This window comes from Cyprinus carpio, chromosome B23, assembly GCF_018340385.1.
Source record: "Cyprinus carpio isolate SPL01 chromosome B23, ASM1834038v1, whole genome shotgun sequence".
In the NCBI taxonomy this organism is placed as follows: domain Eukaryota; kingdom Metazoa; phylum Chordata; class Actinopteri; order Cypriniformes; family Cyprinidae; genus Cyprinus; species Cyprinus carpio.
Genome location: NC_056619.1, coordinates 6,306,547 through 6,330,593, shown reverse-complemented (window position 1 = coordinate 6,330,593; position 24,047 = coordinate 6,306,547). Strand labels below are relative to the sequence as shown.

General features: G+C 38.1%; 1 protein-coding gene across 2 annotated transcripts in view; it reads left to right on the top strand.

The window, feature by feature from the left end:
* Positions 1-23,763, top strand: part of LOC109099211 (UHRF1-binding protein 1-like) — a 29,226-nt gene extending 5,463 nt beyond the window's left edge. Inside the window, exons 2-21 of one of the 2 annotated variants that reach the window (XM_042750401.1) lie at positions 4,226-4,388; positions 4,522-4,560; positions 5,716-5,807; positions 6,716-6,905; positions 8,938-9,078; positions 9,293-9,463; positions 9,798-9,978; positions 10,350-10,436; positions 11,067-11,237; positions 11,469-11,614; positions 13,067-13,208; positions 13,398-13,591; positions 14,260-15,548; positions 17,499-17,683; positions 17,793-17,899; positions 18,435-18,591; positions 19,171-19,445; positions 19,618-19,726; positions 19,835-19,920; positions 21,788-23,763. In XM_042750401.1, the coding sequence (XP_042606335.1) occupies positions 4,226-4,388; positions 4,522-4,560; positions 5,716-5,807; positions 6,716-6,905; positions 8,938-9,078; positions 9,293-9,463; positions 9,798-9,978; positions 10,350-10,436; positions 11,067-11,237; positions 11,469-11,614; positions 13,067-13,208; positions 13,398-13,591; positions 14,260-15,548; positions 17,499-17,683; positions 17,793-17,899; positions 18,435-18,591; positions 19,171-19,445; positions 19,618-19,726; positions 19,835-19,920; positions 21,788-21,898 (4,036 nt within the window). In that variant the 3' untranslated portion in view covers positions 21,899-23,763. Of the gene's footprint in view, positions 1-4,225; positions 4,389-4,521; positions 4,561-5,715; positions 5,808-6,715; positions 6,906-8,937; positions 9,079-9,292; positions 9,464-9,797; positions 9,979-10,349; positions 10,437-11,066; positions 11,238-11,468; positions 11,615-13,066; positions 13,209-13,397; positions 13,592-14,259; positions 15,549-17,498; positions 17,684-17,768; positions 17,900-18,434; positions 18,592-19,170; positions 19,446-19,617; positions 19,727-19,834; positions 19,921-21,787 lie in introns of both variants that reach the window. The other variant, XM_042750400.1, reaches the window with a different exon arrangement.
* The last annotated feature ends 284 nt before the right edge of the window (positions 23,764-24,047 follow it).

Here is a 24,047-nt window from a genome sequence, read left to right as displayed (position 1 = left end):
ATTATATTAATATTGATTTTTAAATAATAATATTTATATATTTTTATTTTTATAGTTTCTGTTTTCATTTTAAGGTAAAATTTTAGTTTTGTCATTTTTATTTTTATATATGTCTGTATAGTTAAATTTTTATTATTTTTTCAATTATTTGTATTTTAGTATTTTAGTATTTTAGTATTATATATATATATATATATATATATATATATATATATATATAGTATATATATATACACATAGTTGTGGCCAAAAATATCGGCACCCTTGGTAAATATGATCAGAAAAGGCTGTGAAAATTAATCTGCATTGTTAATCCTTTTGATCTTTTATTTAAAAAATGACAAAAATCAAAACTTTCATTGGATAATAAGAATGTAAAATGGGGGGAAGCATCATTAAGAAATAAATGTTTTTCTCTAATACACATTGGACAAAATTAACGGCACCCTTTTATTCAATACTTTTGAAACCTCCATTTGCCAGTTTAACAGGTCTAAATGTTCTCCTATAATGCCTGATGAGGTTAGAGAACACCTGACAAGAGATCAGAGACCATTCCTTCGTCCAGAATCACTCCAGACCCTTTAAATTCCCAGCTCCATGTTGGTGCTGCTTCTCTTCAGTTCACCTCACTCATTTTCTGTAGGGTTCAGGTCAGAGGACTGGGATAGTCATAGCAGAAGCTTGGTTTTGTGAAAGTGAAAAGTGAAAGTCGTGACATTTGCCAAGTATGGTAACCCATACTCTGAATTGGTGCCCTGCATTTAACCCATCCAAGTGAACACACACAGCAGTGAGAAGTAAACACACCGTGAACACACACCCGGAGCAGTGGGCAGCTATATCCAGCGCCCGGGGAGCAACTGGGGGTTCAGTGCCTTGCTCAAGGGCACTTCAGCCATGAGTATTGAGGGTGGAAGAGAGCGCTGTTCATCCACAACTCCTACCAGCACCGAGACTTGAACCTGTGACCTTCGGGTTACAAGTATAACTCTCTAACCATTGGGCCACAGCTGGCTGCCCCCCTTTGTGCTCATTGAGTTGTTTTTGAGGTTTGTGTTTGGATTATTGTACGGTTGGATGATCCAAACATGGCCCATTATAAGATTTCTAACAGAGTCAGTCACTTCTTGATTTTTTATCTGTTGGTATTTGATAGAATCAAAGATGTCATGTATCTAAACAAGATGTCCAGGATCTCCAGCAGAAATACAGGTGCATCTCAATAAATTAGAATGTTGTGGAAAAGTTCATTTATTTCAGTAATTCAACTCAAATTGTGAAACTCGTGTATTAAATAAATTCAGTGCACACAGACTGAAGTAGTTTAAGTCTTTGGTTCTTTTAATTGTGATGATTCTGGCTCGCATTTAACAAAAACCCACCAATTCAATCTCAACAAATTAGAATATGGTGACATGCCAATCAGCTAATCAACTCAAAACACCTGCAAAGGTTTCCTGAGCCTTCAAAATGGTCTCTCAGTTTGGTTCACTAGGCTACACAATCATGGGGAAGACTGCTGATCTGACAGTTGTCCAGAAGATTTCAGCTAATGTTTATTTTAATTCAAGCAACTTTTTTTTTTAAGTAATGGTTTTAGCTTTAAGGCATATTTGCACAGCCATGCTGCTCTAGTTTCTGCCAGTGCCAGAAATTCTCATTCACACTTTTTTCAGTCTTACTGAAAACTCTCTCTGTGTGGAATAATCTGACTGTTATCAACAATACAACATTAAGGCATCACAGAGTATTACAGTCATGTAGTGCAGCATATTGAAACATGACTAAAGTGTTGTGGTAATACTGTATGACAGTGTCTTCTCTCTCATTGGTCTTCTGAAGGCTGGGTTAATCTTTGAAGTCTTTGAACAGATGGAGATTTCCCATTCAAATGCATGAAACACTTCAGTCGTTTGAAGCTCTACGTTTATTGTGAACGTGCTGGTTTTTATCTTATGAAGTGTAAAGGCTGTACAGTGAATATTAGATGTGCTCTGTGTGCTTGTGTCTGTGATCCCTGCAGGTTTTGAGGGCAGGGGTTAGAAACACTCCCGTGGGCTTAAAGCAGTCTTACTGCAGGCCTGCTGTAATCTTATTACTCGCTGTTAGTCAATGACTGTCTTTGTGATGGCGGTTTCAGCTCGGACCTTATTACCTAAAAATATAGCAGCGTCAAAAATAACTTAGAAGGGAATGAGAACAAGCAAGAGAGTTTGAGGAATGTGATTATTTTGTGTTCCCATGACCTAAAAGCTTGTAACTTATTGGTCATTGTGTTTTGTCCTCGATTACAGAAAAAAAAGTACCCACATTATAGGTCATAAATGGGTCAATGACATGACTCTTTTTTTTTTTCTCTCTCAGATTTGTTTATTTATCAGTAAACACATTAATTATGGAATGAATATGAACCTTGACTTGTTTAATTAAATTAAAAATCTGGGCCCGTATTCACAAAACATTTTATCTTACCACTAAGAGTTCTCCTAAATAGCAGTTTTCTCTTAAAACCTATTCCCAAAGCTGCTGAGACAAACTTTTACTAAGGAATAGAGAGAAGTCTTAAACTAAGAGTAAGGGCAGGGTTGACCTTGTTGCTGGATGATGTCAGAGTGCTTATTAACTATGCACACAGTGATTGGCTGATGGGGGAGAGGAGGGGTCTCTGTCAGAGATTTATTCATAGAAATATTGTAGAGCATGATGTTGCAATATATATAAAGGTTTAAAAATAAAAATGTTGCCACATTCAAATAAAGATTTTAAAATGCAGGCTTAGTGTCACTAATTAAACAAGTATATGTTCAGCTAACTGTCAGCCTCTTACATGTGTGCTTCTCGTAAACAATTAGTGAATATGCATATAAACAGCCTTTTAATTAACAGAGTAGAATAATCATTGCTGATACATGCAAACGTAAAAAAAAAAAAAAAAAAAAACTGGACGCAAGACCAGCCATTACTTCTTGCCCAACTTGTTAATGAAAACAAGATTATAATCAAAGGACAATTTAGAGTTGGGATAACCTCCAAAACCTAAGGCGATCCCTTTTTAAAAGGTCATTATCATTAAATGTTTCTAAAATATTTACGTCCCAAGGCAGATTGCTGGCAACAGCCATTTTAGGATAGTTTGTGGCTTGGTCTTGGCCTTTTAGCCTCAAGATGTTTTGTGAATATGGGTCCTGATTTCCATACAGCAGGTTAAAAAAAAAAACTAAGCTTTTTTTTTTTTTTTAATTATAATGGTTTACTGAACAAGGCCCTGATTTCGCCAGTAAATAACCATCCAGTGTTCAAAACTATCACCTTACACCTCCCCCAAAAAAACATCCAAACAAATATCAATATTTGAGCCAGTAAATAACCATCCAGTGTTCAAAACTATCACCTTACACCTCCCCCCATATCACCTCCAAACTATCACCTTACTCACAACGGTTAGCTTTTAATAATGTTCTCTAATTTGAGTAGTACTGTAGGAATTCGTGGGAAATTTGAGTATGCCACTGCACCATTACGTCATGTCTGAAAACGTAAAGAAGTTGTCCTGACTAATAGGCTACATCGCATGTGAGGATCCTGCAATCCTTAATTTATCATTTTGATGGCGGCTTGTAATCCAGAAGGGATTATGGGTTTATGAAATATATGTGACTAAATTATATTCCAGTTTTAAATGTGCATCTGATTACAGATAGCCTACATGGGATTACACAAGTTTTTGTATTTTAAAGAGAACCAGTTTGAAGAAAGAATAATTTGCTTTTTGGATTAAAATAATTTCTTTAAATGAAATTTGAATGGTATGATAATTAGAGATTAGACAGTAAAGAAATTTAAATCTATGTAACACTAATGCACACTACATCGTGCTGATGTTGATAACATTAACAGTTTGAGAACAAAGTATAACAGTAACAATAATTTACACGGTTTGATGTGATATGAGCTAATCGATCGTTAGATTTAATCACCATTGGTAGCGTGATTTATTGTAATGTATTTTCCTCGGTTGGTCGGAACAACTTTTTACTCAGATGACAATATCCGGTAAAATTCTTATTTGGGTCATATATTCCAAGACGTAGTAGGTACAGTATCCACTGACAGCCACACATATTCCTCAAAACATTAGATTCACTTTTCTTTATCGTGGATACTTTTTGACTTATAACTCCTAAACCATCTAAACAATCAGTGGTTGTTTTGTCTTGTGTAGGTTCACTAAGAACCTCTCCCCGGATAAGATCAACCTGAGCACACTGAAGGGAGAGGGTCAGCTGTCCAACCTGGAGCTGGACGAGGAGGTCCTGCAGAACATGCTGGATCTGCCCACCTGGCTGGCCGTCACCCGCGTCTACTGCAACAAGGCTGCTATACGGGTAGGATAGAGAGAGCCCGAAGCAATTATTATTAATATACTGAAGCGCGTGAAGAGTTTACAGGAAATTGTCACAAAGATATTTAAACAAATTCATTGTCATTTTATTGTGTGTGTGTTTTTTTCTGTGTCAGATACAATGGACAAAGCTGAAGACCAGTCCCATATGTTTGGTAAGAATCTCCCCATCAATGTGTTTCCCCTCTTGCATCATTACTGTCACACTCTGTCATCCCACTGTTTATCACTTGATCTCCTGTCCTTTTTCACTTCTGCAAAAGTACCCTCATTAGTATTGTGCTTCTCACTCAATTGCTACAGTGTCTGATAAGGAGGGTCCTATAGAGTGCAGAGTTTATTTCAGTGGCCTAGTCTACAGCTTAAAGTGAAGTGACGTGTGGCCAAGTATGGTGACCCATATGGTGAATTTGTGCTCTGCATTTAACCCATTAAAGTGCACACACACAGCAGTGAACACAAACACACCGTGAACACACCCAGAGCAGAGTTTCACTTTTTGTGTTCGGGTCCATTTTGACCCGGGTATTATGTGAGGCTTAAACATGATCTTATGCAGATGTTACTTACATGAGTTACAGTAGATTTTTGTCAAATATATTTAGCCTTTCCCCCCATATTTTACACATGCACTTTTTGGGTCTATATATTGTGGATAAACATAAATATGCATGCCTATTGATGAACACTGAACTGATCAACTTAATGCAAGTAAAATTAATTTATTTAGTTTTACATTAAGAGTGATGTTGTTTTGTTATAAAATTATTATTAATTCATACTGGTTATTCCTGGATTGTATGTTCTTATGAATTTCTTATTGTGATGTTTGCAAATATACATTCTCTTGATTGCTTAAAAAATATAGTTTCTGCATGCTAAAACATAGGTAAATGTAGTAATAACATGATAAAATTCTAAAATTTAAGATAAGAAATTATTTATCAGATACAATTGTTTTTAGTTTAAAAATATTAAGAAATTACTTTTTTAAATGCTTGTGTTTTGTTGGGTCCAAAAGGACCCAGAATGCCTCATTTGTGTGCAGATTTTGAATGTATTATGATGGTTAATGCTCTACCACTAAACATCCCATAGTAACTAACATTAGATTGTTATCCAGTTAAAGTTAGCTAATGTTATCTAGATTCCTAGAACTTGCAGCTCTGAAGATTGCTGGGAGATTCATATTTCCTTATTCCATAGATAATTTATGGCTTGAGTAGTTCATCACAAAATTAGTGACTGACAACATCAGAAATTCTGACCTACTGAATTCTGCCTGAACTCTGTTTCCTCTCCTTCTGCAGTTCCTGGATAAAGTAGAAGTTGAAATGAGGACCTGTGAGGAACCCCGGCCCCCAAACGGCCCCTCTCCGATTGCCATTACTGCAGGCCAAAGGTCAGAATGATCTGCAGTTATCCTTTTAGTAAACCAGATCCACAGTGTTTTTACAAATGCACACAGAGAGTGGTGAAACCTCCCTACGATCTCCTCTCCATTATGCACATTGACAGTTAGATTCATTAGCGGTACTCGCCAAGTCAAGCATCAATACTCTTATTTGTTCAAACAGTTGGAGGGGTCATCAGATGCCCACTTTCCACAAGTTCCAAAATGATTAATTCCAAGCAAGTTCGGAGCAAACCCCTCCCTTCCATAAGCCTACTCTGCTCTGATTGGTCAGCTGGCCGAGCCTGTTGTGATTGGCACAGAGATGAGTCCTTGAGCCAGTTAGCCAGCGCTACCATTGACAAAGCACCTTTACATAAAACAATATAGTGCTCCAATCCGTTCTTATAATAATGACAAAATACACAGCTAAAGTTCAGCTGCTAAACTGTGAACACTTATTTTAACCCCCCCCGCAGTTACTCTGGAATATTCTTCAGAATATCAGGAACAACTTAGAATGTTCTAAAAACACTAAGAAACTAAAATCTGAATCACCCTAGCAACTTTGTAACACTATTGTGTTGTGACTTTTGTAATTTTGTTTTGCTTTGACCTGGTAAAACTTTGCCATCTTGACTAATATTTTGTCTATAGTATTTATTAATATTTTGAAATAGTTTTTGTTTTCATATTTTCATTTTACATTTGAATTTTTATTTTATTTTTTCATTTTAATGTTTAGTTTATATTAATTTAGTTGTTTTTTATGTTTAGATTTCATAAATTTTTATTTCAGTTTTAGTTTGAGTAATTTTAGTACTTCAAAATGTTTCCAAGGCAAAGTTTCTAATTGGATTGAACGTCAGGTCCAGTCGGTGTAATGGCTGTTTGTGGTCTGTTTCTTGTCTCTGCAGCGAGTATGGGTTTGCTGAGAAGGTTGTAGAGGGAATGTCTGTGATCATTAACTCCATCACAATTAAAGTTCAGGCCCGAGCATTTCACGCCTCCTTTGAGCTCTGGCAGCTCCAGGGCTGCAGCCTCAATCCCAAATGGCAGAAGAGCGACCTGCGCTACACACGCATTACACATCCGAAGAGAGGAGAGGTACAGTGCAGACATACACCACAGTACCTGTTTTGAAAGTGCTATACAACAGTAAACGCAGGTTTATGCTTCAGTGTACATGGTGTGGGCCATCCTGGAACACTGACCGCTCAGTTTGATGCATCTGACACTTGCTGGAAGAAGCACCCGAGGTTATCAACACTTGCCACATTTTCCTTGAAGAAGTGCAAAAATGTGGCTTTGTGGCATTATAAGGGATCAACCAGAGGTGAATCCCAGGGTGAAGCACCTTTAACTGTCCGTTTCTTCATTTTAAAGAGCAAGTGAATCATTATGGAGAAAAATAGCAATGGTTACATAATCCAGAAGGGGACAAAGAGCAGTACCGTCATAGTGCAGAGATCAACAGCTGTCAGATCAAAGTGTTTCTACACTTCACTTCTCCTCCTCTTGTTCCTCTTTCGCTTGCTTTTCTTCACTCACAGAAGCACATGCTCATGAAAAGTCCCCGATTAATTACTTTTCCAGACAGACATTAGATATTGAAATCAGTCATTTTGATATATGAAGAGTATATTCAGGTTGCCAGATCTTCTAAACCAGCCTTTCCTAAGCAATAATGCAGTTAGATGTAAGATGGATGTTGACCTCTAATGCTCTCTCAGTTAGGGATGCACCGATACCATTTTTTTTTATGATCCGATCTGAAAATTCTAAAAATTTTCAATTATGAAAAATCTAAAAATTCTGAGTATCGACCGATACTGATACCGATCCGATACCAGCACTGTTTTTTTTATAATCAATGTAGAATTTCTATACCTCAGTGTGTTGACCTGATCATCACTGTTTTGTGTGTTAAACACAATCTACTAAATATAGACAACTTTATTTTAAAGAAAAATAAATTAAAAAATATATATTATATTATATTATAAATATTATTCTAAACTAGGTTAGTGGATAATTCAGCAGAAAAAGAAAAATCATGAGTGCACAATAATTTTATACAATCTAAACATTTAGTGAAATAAAATTATTTAGTGGGGAACAAATAAAAGTGAGTAAGTGTAGGACTGAATCTGGAAAAATGTTACACATTGCTCTTTGTATTGTAAAATACTTTCATGAAAAACAAGTAAATATTTTTATATATAAATATATTCTTTAAAATTAAAAGACATTCCTTTTAAATATATAGCATTGTAATGGAGGCAGCAACATATGATAGATAGGACAGAACGAGAAAGTCTATTAATAATCTTTCATATATATAAATAGATATAGCATATAATGTGCTATTTATATGTGTATATATGTAATAAAGGGATATATAGCCGAAAAACAACATATTTCAATGCATTTTTCCCCAAATATCTTGCATACTATAGTATCTAATACAGCATTTCTTAAATCTTTCAAATCGTATATAGAGTAATTTATTGTAATATTTATGTGCATGACAGTGATAGAAAATTAATATGGATTTAAAAAGGAAAACTGTTTTATCTTAAAGGAAGTCCATTCATTTGTCATCTTGGTGTTGCTCCCGGGTAACTATTTCCAGTCTACTTCAGTCTCTACACCTGTAGCTGGTGTGTGGAGAGTGCAGTGGTGCTGTTGTGCTGTGGCTGCCGTCACATCATCCAGGAGGATGCTGCACACTGGTGGTGGTTGAGGAGAGACCCCTCATATGATTGTAAAGCCCTTTGGGTGTACAGTAATACACAATAAAGCACTATATAACTGCCTCATTCATTCATTCATTCAACTAGAAACACTAAAATCTTCATCTTCACTAAAATCTTCACAAGCTTGCATTTACATGACATACTGTATGTCAACTTACCAATAAGATCTGATAATAATGTGATCATAAACTCTGTTTAGCTGAAATCAGGATAGATAAAGATCAGGCTGGTCTAGTTTATGTTCTTGACCAGATGATGCCTTTATAGATTATTGGTAATTGGTTAAAGAAAGGCAGGTCTCAGTTTCATAGCTGAGCCTGTGTTGATGTTTTTGATTGCGTGGTATGTCTCATCCTCATACGGTCTCTGGTGCCCTGCAGGTCCTAACGTTCAAGGAGATCAACTGGCAGAGTCTGCGCATAGAGGCGGATGCCATCGAGAGTGACGAGCAGGATCTGGGCAGCACGCCACTGCGCCTCATTACCAATCAAGGACGCATACGCATCGCTCTCAAACGCAGGGTGTGGTCTTGATATATGTTTTGAAAACAATTGGCTGTTCAAACATTTTCTCTTTGGTGTACTCGGCGTACCAACTCATACCTCTTTCAGAAACTGTAAAGTGACCAGAGGAAAAAAAAAATCCGTCTTTTCAAAAATATTGTGCAGCCCTGATCAGAATGAAATCATATGCATTCTGTGCTGACGTTACTGACGTTAACCCTCCTCATCTCAGGTGAAGGACTGTAATGTCTTGGCCTCTAAGCTGCTGTTTATACTGGACGATCTGCTGTGGGTGCTGACAGACTCTCAGCTCAAGGCCATCATCCACTACGCCAAGTCTCTGAGTGAAGCCATGGAGAAGTCCGGCCAGCAGAGGAAGAGCATGGCTGCTGAAACACTGCAGGTGCCACACTGTGTCCTTTAAATCACTCTCAAATCAGTCTGTTATGAAAATAGATACTCTTCTTATTGGCACTTGATGTTTTCAGATCAAAAACAAAACAATTGTCTTACACCTCACCCAGCTCACACTAAACAAATCATGCTTTTCTTGATTTATTATGGCTTTTTAACACAATACAAAACAGCTCAGCAAAGTAAATGTAGTGTAAAGGCCTCTATAATATATTAAATCCCAGCTCTACCCAGGAGCAGCCCGTCCTGCATCAGCCGCTCCCTGTGAATGACTCAGACAGTGCTTGAGAGTTTATTTATATCTTCTTGTATTTGTGCACCAGACTGCGCCTCCCTCTCCTGGTAACCACTCTCTGTGGACTGAACCTCCTCCACCCGAAGCGGGCGGGACCCCCGGCACACTGGCCCAGTATTTTGACCTCCACGATGTCAAGGAATCATCCTACCACACTTTCATCTCCCGACTCGACCTGCATATCTGCAACGACAGCTCCTCAGAATCTGGTACTGAATTTTGACCACCGTTACCACCGGGATGCATTCAAATAATAGCTCATCTCACCCAACTTTTTTCTTCTTCTGTGGAAAACAAAGGGAGACGTTTAACAAAATATTCACGCTGCTCTTTTCCAAACAGTGAAAGTCAGTGGGGATGTTAATGCAAGAAACAGGATGAATTTAATCCACTTTTGGCTTAATTTTTATGAGAAAGAGCAGTTTGGACATTCAAATAAATATTGTCTCTAGTGTTTCTTGGAAGACGGAAACTCATGCAGGTTTGAATATTTGAATGAGCAAGACTAATTTAGGTTGTTACCAGTTTGATATTTCATCATGACAGGGGCTAACCCATGTGATTTATGCTGTGCACACAGATGAAGCTCCACCTCCAGGCACGCAGGGTGCGATGCAGCTGACCTTCCGGAAGCTGGGCTGTGACTATTACCCCTTACACAGGCCAGGTGACTCCACTATGAGCTTCAAATTATACATACTCTACTGAGATGTGCTTCAGAGGTTTAGTACAAATGAATTTCCATTCAAAATTCACACTGCCGTTCATACGATTTTGAAAGAAGTCTCTTATGTTGGCCAAGGCTGCATTTATTTGATCATATTACAGTAAAATTGTGAAATATTATTGCAATTTAAAATCACTGTTTTGTATTTGGATATATTTTAAAATTGTATTTATTCCTGTGATCAAAGGCTGAATTTTCAGCATCATTACTTCAGTTTTCAGTGTCACATGATCCTTCAGAAATAATTCTAATATGCTGATTTGGTTATTATAAATGTTAAAAACAGTTGTGTGCTTCATCATTTTTTAAAAGAAAGTTAAAACAACAGCATTTGTTTGAAAAGTCTTTTGTAAAATTATAAATGTATTTACTGTCACTTTCGATTAATATAATGCATCCTTGTTGAATAAAAGTATTAATTTTTTTCCCCAAACTTTCTGACACCAAGCTTTCATGTTTAGGTTTTAAACGGTGTTTCAGTGTATTGTGTGAATGGTTGACTGTAGGGTAAGAGCCAGATGTGTAGTTGAGAGACGCGTGTGGATTAGTGACATGTGCTGTGCTGTGCAGGTGATGGCTGTCATCACTGGGAGCGTCACTGCGGGGCGATGGAGTCGCGTGCTCAGTGGGCCACCAAACTGCTGCAGGAGTTTCAGAAGAGGGTGGAGGATCTGGGCATCCCTGGACCGCATTCAGAGCCAAATGTGTCATCTAAAGACTCTCCGGCCAAAAAACTCAAGGGTATGCGTTCTCTGAATGTCTATCCATCCCCAATCCAACACTAAATGTTGGTGTTTTTGTGAACGATTTATCAGTGGACATCATTTGAAACAACAACAAAAAGTTTCATTTTAATCTTTCTTCAAAGTGTAACAACTTGACATGAGTGTGTTTGGTTTTGTTTCCTCTTGAGAGTTTGCTTTATTGTGTTAGTTTCTTAATATGGAAGTGGCCTTATTTTATGTTACGCAGATGGAGAATCACTGTCCCATTTCAGTCCTGAGCGGTCTCAGGCCTCACGGCGGACTTCAGCAGCCGCCCCGTCCTCAGGATCTACACTCAAGAGACTTCGCTCCAGCTGTATGGTGATCCGTGTGGACGACCTGGACATCCATCAGGTCTGAGACATCTCTACACAAACATACAGAATCACTGAAACACACTTGAGAACGACAGCCTTTATATTCTTAAGTACTGTGCAGATTAAAAGTCCATCTCTCTTGTAATTTTTTTTAATTTTTTTTTTATTGTAAAATGTATTTTATAAATTCATTTTAAACTATTTTTCAAATTATGTATACTTTTTTGTTTATTCCCAGCTTTACATTGTTTTTGAATCCCACTTGTGGATAATGTGTCATTTGAACACTTTAGGTGTCTAAACATTTCACAGGAAACTGTGCATCATAAAAGTCTGTAATTAATTTGTTCTGTTGTGAATAGACATAAACTGAGACTGCTAAAAGAGGAAGCACAAGTTTTGTATTTTCTTTTACTGTTTTACCACAAGCCTGTATATGCATGCTTTTTATGTGAAACAAGTCAGTTCAGTGTAAAATTAGGCAAATTAAATCTGCTAATGTCATCCCTTTTGCATCACAAGGATAAAGCAGCATGTGATGTATTGCTGATGTGTTGCTTTGGTTATGCTGTGGTGAACAGATTAAGAGTAGAAATGAGAAGTTCAAGGTCAAGATGACAATTTTGATGAGTTTCATTGAGATCAATTGGACACGTCACACTAATTCAGAAAATCTCTGATACATTCATGTGTAACGTGGATCGGCAAGTTTTTTTCGTTCTCAACAAGACAATGTGACACTTAAATTTTTAATGTAATGCATCCTTAGGGCTTGAACATTTCATCAGTGCTGTCACTTATGATATAATGCATGTTTTCTCATGTTTACAGTTGTCTCGGTAGCTCAAAAGAGACATAAGTGTGTACTCTTAAAGCTACAGTTCTCAAAGTTATCAAGACTGAATAAACAGAAAATGTGGGGGGGGGGTCTTTAGGTAAATGTTACCCTCAATTATAAGAAATGGTTTAATGTTCTGTTCTGAGTTCAAATGTTTGGTATAAAATGTATCACCATTTCCACAAAAATATGAAGTAGCACATTTTGTACATTAATGCTAATGCATGTTTTTTTTTTTTTTTTGAGCATCAAATCAGCATATTAGAATGATTTCCTAATGTAATGATGCTGAAAATTCAGCTTTGATCGCAGGAATAAATGACGTTTTACAGTATATTCAAACAGATAACATTTATTTTAAATTGGGGAAAAAAATCTAAATTTTGCTGTTTTTACTGTATCTTTTTAACACTTAAATGGAGCCTTGGTAAGCATAATAATTTATTTTATTTTATTTTCTGACACCCCCCCCCCCCTCCCCATTTTTTATAATAGTGTATCTGGCTGTGAATTCTGCTTTTTAAAATAATTTAAATGTAACATCAATCCCAGAACACTGTGCAACAAAAGCTTTTTTTGAGAAGCTTAAGTCAGTACATGAATAAATAAATAAATAAAACACTGTTATTAAAGCCCCATCTGTTGCTGTAGGTGTCCACTGGAGGCCGTCACAGCAAGAGAACACAGTCTCTCCTCTCCTGCAACCGCAAATCCTTACATCTCCCAGACAACACTCCTGCAATTCACCTTCAGTTCACTGAATACTACTTCCCTGATAACCCTGGACTTCCTGGTGCGTTAGCTATGATTTTTCACATTCATTGATCACTATGGTAAATGCATATCATTCATATGAACAAACTCACATTTTTGTTGGACTGCAGTGTGAAGGTTGATCTGTCCTGGTGGGAAAGAGTTGAATTTATCTAAATCTAATCTTGTAATTTTAATTTCCTCCCATTGGCCCGTCTTCTCTCTCTAGTTCCCTGCTCTAATCTTTATGCCCAGCTCAATGGTCTACAGCTGTGTCTGGATGCCCCAAGTGTCTTGTGGATGACTCTGTTCTCACGGGGTCTACACAGGACGCTAGATCAGGTCAAAGCCTTTTATCACCTCCAGGACAGCAGCAAGACGGACGAACACATCGATATCCGCCTGGATGCAAAACAGCTGAAGGTAAACCAACAGATCTTATGTGCTTTGAAAGAAATGTTTTGTAAAAGGAAATACAGATGTTCCTAAGAAGCTTTTGGTGCTACTTTTTAAAACAAATTTTCCTTTCCTTTATCGTAAGCCGGGTTTCCATCCAAAGTTGCAAATTTAATTTATACGCAAAACTGGAATATCGCATAAAACATTTGTGAATAAGCACCGTTTCCATCCAACGAGCCAAAGAGAACAAAATCGCCACTTCCTGATAAACTGGCACTAAATCTCACTAAGAAAAGTAGGATTAGCCACTGAATATATTAATTTTCATATATAGTAAGTTACTGGAGGAATTTGCTCAGTAAATGTGTTTTCATCTCTCATTATACGCCATTACCCTTTTCCGCACAAGTCAAAAACCACCTTAAGCGAGCATAAAAACTGTTTTGCGAATTAAGGGATTTTTCTTTCGAAATTTCGACACTCATTTCTGATGTGATACTTCAAAATGTACATAAAACGGGGTGATGAAAACAGCTATAGACATTCCCATTTTCAACTGACCCTTCAAAAAAGTTGGTACAGGAACATGATTTATACTCAAAGCCTCCAAAAACCCTCCATTCTAAAACAGACATCTTTGCTCTTTCTATAATATTTTGCAAGGGTTTAAGCTGAAACTTCTTTCTCTTCAGCTGATCATTCCTCTAGAATCCTCCATTTTGGATCACCCAGACCGCCCTCGGTCACTGAGCATCAGTCTTCCTCAGATCGTCCTCAGTAACACACGCCACGCTCCTCACGGTTCCCATTCGGACCTCAACAGCACCTACAGCAGCTTCTCTGCCCGCCCTTTCTTCCATCCCACGGCAAGCCAACCTTTCCCTCGCGATCAGAGCATCCTTCATCCCCTGCCGTCTGCATTCCTTCAACACTGTCTAGAAAGCGATGCCCTGTCATTAGCCCACAAACGCTCCTCTCGCTCTCAGGACATCTGGTCTGTCAGTCTGTCCAGAGTGACTCTTGGCTTTGAGGGGGCTCGTCGAGGGCTCAGAGGAAAAGCTCTTCCTTTTGTGGAGCCCTTTGCCATTTCCTTATGGATGTGCTGCCCTTCTGCCTTCAAAAAAGACTCTCATTGTTCAAATATAGTTGCAGATTCAAAATCCCAAACTGGTTCTAGCAAACAACCCTTCCTAGGCTCACTGCAGGGTGTAAATGACATCACATCTAGTAAAGTTGACCAAACCGAGGGTCTGGTCAACTCTCCCATGGCCTCCATTCATATCCTAGCCCAGTCCATCACTCCTGTCAAAATGTGGCTCAACCACTACCAGTTCGTAGCTCTTTTGCGGATGAAGGACTACCTTGCCCGACTAGCAGGAGATTTGACCAAGGATGTCCAGGGTTTGGGACAACCTGAACATAAACCATCAGATCCCCCTTCGGTTTGTGTCTCAATCCTAATGGAGGCGATAGAACTTGCTCTACTGCTTCCTCCTGCAACATCCGAGCCAGTTGAAGAAGCCCATTCTCCTGAGGAAACGGACAGTCCTAGCTTGACCGACTCTGATTTGTCGCCATCCCACCATGCTGGCGAGCCTGGACTGCTGGAGGACAGTGGGACAGGAGGGAATGAAGATCAAGAGGATGATGCTGAGCAGGAGGGTTTGGTAGAGGAGGCTTGTGAAGCCGTTGAAGAAGGAATGGATAGACCAACGGGGCAGGATGATGAAGCTCAGGCCGCCGTCACTTCCTCGTCTCCTCTGCTTTCTCCAGGGAACCCTGCATTACTGTCCCGTCATAGCTCCACTTTCAGTTTGGAGGGAGAGCTGTCCAGTGCCCTGAATGCCACCAAAGGTGTCACCAAAGACGCATTCAGCGCCTCCCTGGATCTCACCAAGGGTGCGCTGTCCATCACGAAAGATGCCTTCAGCATCCTGAGCCGAGGATCTGGCATGACTAAACTCTTCTCTTCTCAAAACAAGTAAGAGCTTTGAGCCATCTGCATTGCTTTGGTCTTGGTTTTAGGATTGCATTGATATGGAAAATTTGGTATATCTTACGGTGACTGAAACTTATAATTTTACTGTTCACAGTTTTATCTCCTTGGGCTGCTAATGAACTCTTTCAGTTGCTAATTAAAAAAAAAGAAAAAAAAAGAAAGAAACTTGTTCTATCACTTGGCCATTGTTGACTCCATCCTAGAAATTATCGCCTGATCAGAGCCATTTAATTTGTGGTTAAGCTTGAAACAATGTATTTTTTTTGTTTCTGAATATCTCACATACAGTGCACACAGTACATAATTGAAAAGAGCTGATACCGCTTGTGGCTATTCTAGTGAGTGACTGTATTTAGTTTAAGGAAGACACACTGGGCTGTATTTGAAACTGTTAGTTATAGTAAATTTGTTCATTTTTGTGTTTTAACCCTTAAAGAGAGTGCACTTAAAATGAAAATGCCATTATTGTTTATTCACTCCTATGTTGTTATGAATCTATAAAACTTTAATTCGTCTTCAAAACAAAAATGAAGATATTTTCAATGAAACCTGATAGATTTCTGTCCCGCTAGTGAAAAACAATTAAACAAAACATATTAAACAAAAATACATTACTTAAAAAAAAAAAAACATGCTTGCTAGACACACATGAACCAGTGAGGTTTGTTCTTGAATGTTATATGGTAAACATGCTTGCTAGACACACATGAACCAGTGAGGTTTGTTCTTGAATGTTAGGCAAGTACAACTGAGCTTCTGTTTACCATATTATGTGCTTTATGTATGTGCATTGATATATGTATGTGCAATTTTATACGTAAAGAAAAGCCTAAACTGAAGGTGACATCATGAAAATCTGACTTTTTTCATGTTTAAGTGCTATAATCGGGTCCCCGGTGCTTCTACCAACCCAGAAAACATGAAAAAAAGTAAATTGTTTTTGGTAAGCCTTTCTCTGCAAGCTTGTCAAAAAACGAGTCGCTCAGATTTCGCTCCCCCTTGTAACGTTGAAAGGGGATCTTATTATAATATTACCACCTCTTAATCTGCAATTTTCCTGCCATTGTGTTTTCGCAAGAGACAATTGTGTACCAGTTCTAATGCCACGGCAAATGTTTGAGCAAAGCATGCTAACTGTTCTGTCTTTGGCTGCACAGACGAGCACAGAACACTGTTTAGAGTCCCAGCCTCAGAGGAGATGAGAGCAGTGGATTTATTAATTTATCTATTGTATATTACTGTCCTGCCACACAGATATAATATAAAGTTATTTCTTTCCCAGCTGTTTAACTTCACAGGCATAAACAACTGTTTTTGTAACGTATACGTGTTTTTAACAAACTTGTGTGTATTTGACAGTTTAATCGCAATAAGACATGAAAGAGAACTTAGTTTAATACTCACATACTGTGTGACAGCCGCTTTCTGTGCACATGCTTCGGATATGTGCTCTCCAAAAACTGTATCAGAAGTTTAAACTAATATAGTTTAAAACGCACGATTTTAGCGTGATAGACATAATCAAAAAAGGGGCGGGGTGCAGCAGCTCATTTGCATTTAAAGAGACAGGCAGAAAACTGTGTTTCTGCTTCCACTCAAAAAAATAAAAATAAAAAAAAGTGATTTGCAAATTAAACTGCTCAGTTCACATGGACTACTTTAGGACTTTTAGGTCTTTATGAACTTTTTGAAGCGTCAACGTTCTGATGGAATTGACTTTCAATGGAGGGAGAGTTTCATTACAAATATCCTCTTTGTGTTTCCAAAATTAATAGTTTTATGGGTTTAAAATCACATGAAGATAAGTAATTAATGACAAAATGAATTCACTGTCCTTTTTATGTTTGACAAGTTATGCTGAAATATTCCTGCCAGTGTGGTTAATGACTTGTAATTCAACTCAAGTATCATGTGTTGATATGACTTCTGTAGGGAGCACAGTGCACGGCCAGAAGAGTCCAGTCCCTCCATAATGGGGAACCTGCGGCTTCAGTCCATGAAACAGTCGCCTTCCCAAAATTCCTGTGACAGTACCATTTTAGAAAGTAGTCTGTCGGACGATGGCTTGTCCATTGATAGTGACATCAGTGAAAACTTTGTCATCATCATGGACTCTGGTACAGCACTTGCACTTTTATTTTAAAAGCTATAACTATAACTGTCAGTGTCTAAGTCATGTGTATTTGTGTTGTTGTGATTCAGAGTCTTTGCGTCCTAATGGTGCAGGTGTCTCCGGCAGCTGTGTGAGTCCAGCTCCAGGAACAGAAGGTGGCTCATCAGCAGACCTCAGCAGCTCTCTGTCCCAGAGCACTGAAGACATTGCTCAAGATATGGTGAGTTTTATCTATCTGTAGCACATCTAGATGGCTAAACTCCTGCCACTTGTCCTCTGCATGGAAGATCATCAGAAAATGCATCCTGACACTGTTGTAAATTGAGTGCTCATTGTACAAATCACTGAAAAATAGCAAAATATTTTGATTAGTTTTTTTTTTTATATATATAATTTTTTTTATATATATTTTACTTTGACTATTGTTGCATTTTTTCTTAAATTAACTAACCACAAATAGTTATTTCAGAAGTTATAAGAACTGGATTAATGCAAACAGTTTACATATTTATTTAGCATTTTCCAGTGTAACCAGGAGCTGTCCGTCTGTGTTTGTCACATTTGCACATATTCAAAGAGTAAAATTGTGCCAGGTTTGATGCCAGTGACCAAAAACATTAATAAAAAATAGTAGACAGGTACTTTACTAATCAGTGAGGGAAAGTTTAGTAATCAGTCAGTGCTGTCAACAGCATTTACTTTGATCATAGTTGGTTGTGATTTTTAACGATCACTTTATTTTTATTTTTTCTCAGGTGTCAGTGTTAGTTCTGTGTCTGAGTCGAATGGGGTGCCTGACAGAGATGCGTGGTGAAGATATCGTGGTGGCGCTGGAAGCCCAAGAGCTTGTGCCTAAACAACTTGGCAACCATAAAGTCACAGACCTGCTGGGAGGACTGGCACTGACACAGGGTTAGGATGCTAAATGTGACCATAAATGTGAATGCAAAAATATTGCCAATATGATGCCATTTAGACTCTTTACACCTCAAGGCCTAATTATTATTATTATTTATTTATTTATTTTTTATTTGGACATATTTGACCATTTTTTTTGTCCCATCTGTTTACATTAACTTAAGACACAATACATGAATCTCATGACCAAACATTCCCAAGATACCATTGGTGACACTTTCACTGTGAGCACCACAACTGACCCTCGGTTTGTGAAAGGCCTTGTGCTAATTCAGCTTTTCACAAGCTGACAAACCAGAGGGTTTCAGTTCCTGTGGTTTACAGGTGCATCCAACCTGATCACATGAGAAAACAACTATTTTACCAGGTGGTGATTTTGTATGTATTTGCACAATATTATTCATACAGAAACAAGCGTTGCTTCCTGGCTAAAATATGACTCCTCTGTCCATAATATTGCTTACTCCGGTGTAAAAACAAACTGATGTTAACATGATGTGTTGCTGATACATGCAGTATGGCACTTATTTAAGATTTACCAAAACATTTTTTATTTTAATTTTTTTACACCAGCTGGTTCTTCCTCCCCAAGTGCTCCTCTGTCACCCGGGCCCTGCTCTCTCTCCTGTCCCCCAGCAGCGGCCCTCAGGATGGAGATGGGACCGTGTGCAGGCAGACACTCTCCTCTGTCTGAGAGTGTGGGCTTCATGGAAATGTGCCTGACAGGGTGCAAAGCAGAGCTCCTGGCCTCTACCTTAAACACGCTGGCACCCTTCCTGGAGGATGAGCTCAGCACAGACCCCCAGCCAATGAGACTGTGGTTACGAGACACTGCTATTACACTAAAGGTGAGAATGAGGGCCAAATGATGCCCATAATCAGAGCTAATGGAAGACTAGCCATTCCCTTTGATAGATTATCAGCTGATCAGTTAATAGACAAGCTTCATCATTTCACAAAGCAAGATGAGACAAAGCCAATGAAAAATAATTTCTGTTCTGTTTTCTCTCTTTCTGACAGGATGATGGTCCTCGTGTCTACCCGACCGCTCCTCAGCCGGTTCCTGTGCTCTTCTCTCTGGACGGTATTGTGCTGGAGCGTTTGGATGATGGGATCCTCAGCTTGAGACGTGAGTCCTTTGGGTTTGGGTTCCAGCAGCTGCTCAGATTACAGGATATCTGTGCTGTCACCTGTTAAACTAACGTTTGCTTCCTCTGTTTCACTTTTACGCATGCAGCTGCGCAGAGCCAATCAGGGACTGAGACAGACGGGGACAAAGATAGAGCTGGCCAATCCTGCTTTAGAGCTGAGGAGAAGAACAAGGTAACATATATTAGAAAATTATTATACTCAGTGTAATGTTGCACATGTTTGGTTTGAGATGTCAAACAGAACATCTGCCCCTATCGCAGTTTTTAAATCTCATTTTTACTCACAATTATTTGAACGTTTCATTTCCAGATGCATGATGTCAGGTTGAACATAGAAAGACATTGTTGGCATCAAACCTAGTGTGACGCATGTTGTGGCACCATATTTTAGTTAGACACAAGCGCAAATTAGCTTTGTATGGTAGCCCATTTGTGCCACAAATGCTTGAGTCAAAATTCGAGATAAAAATATAGAACTGGAAATTATGAGATACTAAGTCAAAATTGAGATAAAAAGACAAAAGATAATTATGACAAAATAAAATTGAAATTGTCTTTGAGTTTTTGTAATGATTGACTTTTTGGCTCATAATTTCAACTTTTTGTTATCTCATAAATAACATTTTTATTTCTATCCCCAATTAAAACATTAATTTTGACTTATGTCATAATAGTTTTTTTTTTTTTCTCCAATGCAAACATGTCATAATTATGACTTTTATTTCTCTTTTTAACTTTTTCATTTTAAATATCTCATAATTATGACTTGATGTCTTGGTTTGGATTTTTTTTAAATCTCATAATTTACTTAGTATCTCATAATTTAAAATATTCATAATTGTGCTTTTTATGCCATAATTGTCTTTTCTTTTTTTTTTAAGCCTGACTTATTTATGTGGCTAAAATGGGCTTCCATAAGATTTTAGAGGTTTTGTGTGTGTGTCCTTTTCAGAGAATTAAAAGTATGTTTTCGTGTGTACAGTTTCAAGCCTACAGTAATTTTCCAGTGCTTGGCTACGATTCCTTTCGAGGACAAGACTCTCAAATGTCAACAGTGGCATTTGATATCTTAATTACATGTCTGAAGCCTAAATGTCTTTTATTATTTATGGGTGAAGGTGCATTGCTACAACTGCTCACTAAAATTGTTTCTTAAGTTCTATTCGAACGGGACTAGTTTTCTAAACTACGTTTGAGTTTCACAATTAATGTTTATTAATGTTTTTTTTTTTTTTTATTATTTGGACAGGACTAACATCTCTGTGTTTATTACAGAGGTAGGAGGGGTGTGTTTAGTACATCTGGGCGTCGCAGCGATCACACGCTCTGAATGCGTGCACTGTGTGTAGTCATTGGGATTCATTACCATTAATATAACCACAGTTTTACTACAAATACCATGGTGAAGCTATATGACTAGTATGGCAAAGCCATGGTTAATGTGTGGAAAATATTATGTAGTTGAGTGCAGAAATGAACAAACCATGTTTAATTTCGTAAAGGTACACATGTAATTAAAATATTATGTAGTTGAGTGCAGAAATGAACATTACGTGAGTAATCTTACCTGACAGTGACATTACAGTCGCCACACGTGATTTGGTCACTTAATTTATTACTTTATTTTAATATCTTTCCCTTTATACAAACATACCAAAAACCAAACATATCAAAAACGTGTGCGGTAAGTGTCGGTAGTTCACGTTAGCCAAAACACATCGTCGGCTATTACAAACAATTTGCATTCGAAAAGGATTAGATTCACTCAGGATCACTGAGTTTGCCAAAAAACAGTCGCTAATTTGCTCTGGAATTATTACAGAGGTTGTGTGAGAAAAAAATGAACAGACATGGCAGATTCGGACGTGATTAAGATCACAAAGTACATCTGTGAAACATAAATGTCTCTAACGACCCCCTGAAAAACTAGTCCCGTCCGAATAGGGCTTTATAGTGCGTTTCAAAACAGTGTTTTTGTGTTTCAGCTGATCACATATTTAGTCTAGTTCAGAATCTCATCTGTTTCTCTGTTGGTTCAGTCTCTGGAGTCCAGACTCGCTGATGTCCAGTCAGCTCTAGAGAAAGCTCTGACTGACCGAGAGCGCCTGCTACAGGAAGTGATGAAACACAACCCCTCCTTCACCTTATGATGTACAGAGGGAAAGATCCCAGACTTGAGTCCAAATGAGGCACAAGAGAGAATATCTTGTAGATAAACCAGAAGAACGAGAGGTTTGCCTCTGCTGACTCAAAGTTCCCATCCATCCCTTTCTGTACCTTTAACCTCTAACGTCTGAGTGTGATCATGCCATCCAGTTCTCTTCAGTCTCTGTAGGCATCCTCCATGAGTCTTCCTGTAGTGACTCTGTATGTGACCGCACTACACGGGACTGAATCGAGTCAGTGGAATGGATGACACATGTACTCTTTCACTGCACCCTGGATCATCTCTTTACTTCCGGTGATCAGCATGCTTCTTGCACATTAGTCATTTTTAGTTTCACGAAAGGACTGTGTTCAGCTTTTAGGCTTTATAGACGTTTCTGAGTGTTGTTTGGTACCACGGCTATGTAGCGCTGGTAGATACAAGCTCTGTTCCAGAACCTAGAGAGCTCCCGAGACAGTAGGGCTGGGTTGATATTATCAGTTAATCCATTTTTGTGATTTTATGTTAATGCATCAAAGAAACTTCACTAAATATTACTTGTCATGTGCCGCCAATAATCGCAATAAGCTTTGTGCTGTTACTTTTAGTATGAAAGTCTCAGCTTTCAAATTCTATACATTTTATCACAAAATTCAATCAAACAAATGGCGTTTGACATGCTTTGATTTTATTGATGTCTCAGTTCAAGTGGCACGTGAACCGATCATCTGGTCCTCTTTACTACTAGTTACAGCATGAAATGTCTAAGTGAATTTGGACTGGTGTTAATTTTGATTTTTAATAGTTTCAATTTTATAGTAATTTATCAACTGTAAGTTCACAGCATTGGTTGAGATTGTTCTACTCAAGACAAACTGACACCTGTCCAAAAATATATGCATGTCCAAATGAATCCTTATAGAATTGCATCAACCCAAATTGACTCTCTAGAGTATCTAAACAATTTGTGAAATCGGTCTCAATTACCAGCCCTAACAGATGCATGTCAAGACATAATACACTTTCTTGACACAACAGGTACTCAAAGATACTTCGGTTTCAAATGGACTGATCTATGCATTTTAAAATGTTGTGCTTGTTAGACGATTCAAGTTGTTCACTTAACATTTCAAATCAGTCTCATCTGTGAGGTTCCTTCACTGTTAGGATGCTGCCTTTGAAGGTAACTAGTAAGCACAGACAGCAAGGCAGTTTGCTAGGTTTAGGAACAGAGCTGTGGATTTGATTAGAGTACGGTGTTGTAAGTTTCTTATCGGCTGCTATTCAGTGTGTAAAGCTGATGTGTGTGTGTGTGTGTTATTCATGAAAGGAGCTGAAACAAAAGCACTCTGATTTAAATGCACTGTAAATATCACAGTTTTATCTGAGGTTCAGTGTACAAAAGATGGTACTTCTGTTAACCGACACATCCTCGGTCATGTACTTCGATGCCGTCCATTACCTCGAGTGTAGGATCACGGTTCTCATGCCGTACAGATGAAGTGATCATCGAGGAACATTAGTGCCAATGCTGGTGGGCAAATAATTTGGTGCACAGAGACTCCACTTTGATTCAGTATTACAGTGCTCACTTGTGTCAATGTAACACATTCTTTCCAGATTTATTACATTGTAAACTGGGTTATTTAACTCTTTCCCCGCCACTGATGAGTTATCTCGTCTTTTAGAAGACGGCGCTTCCCCGCCATTGACGAGTTTTTACGTCTTTTCGTGTTTCCACTGTTATACACTTGGGGGCGCTATTACACATCTTCTGAATGAGTACAAAACCTCCCGAACAAAAACACACGTGAACAGGACAGAGAAACAAGCCATCTCTTATGTAAACAGATGCATATTAAAAATAATGCGATCATCAGCAATAGACAGCATATAAACTGCATAATGTTACAGAGTAAAACGATGATCCAGGAAGTGGTATATGGCTGTGCAAGCTATGGAGGTGTTGATAGAAGTGACTACTGGATTTATGCTTTGATAATCGTACTGAATATGATTTTTCTCACCTTTTTGCTCAAAATTATTAATTTTTTATGAAACCTACCTATATTCAAGTGTTGATAAAAAAGAATGCTTTAAGCTAGAATAAAACTGAAGATTAAAGATCTTTATTTTGGTGTATTGCATATTCA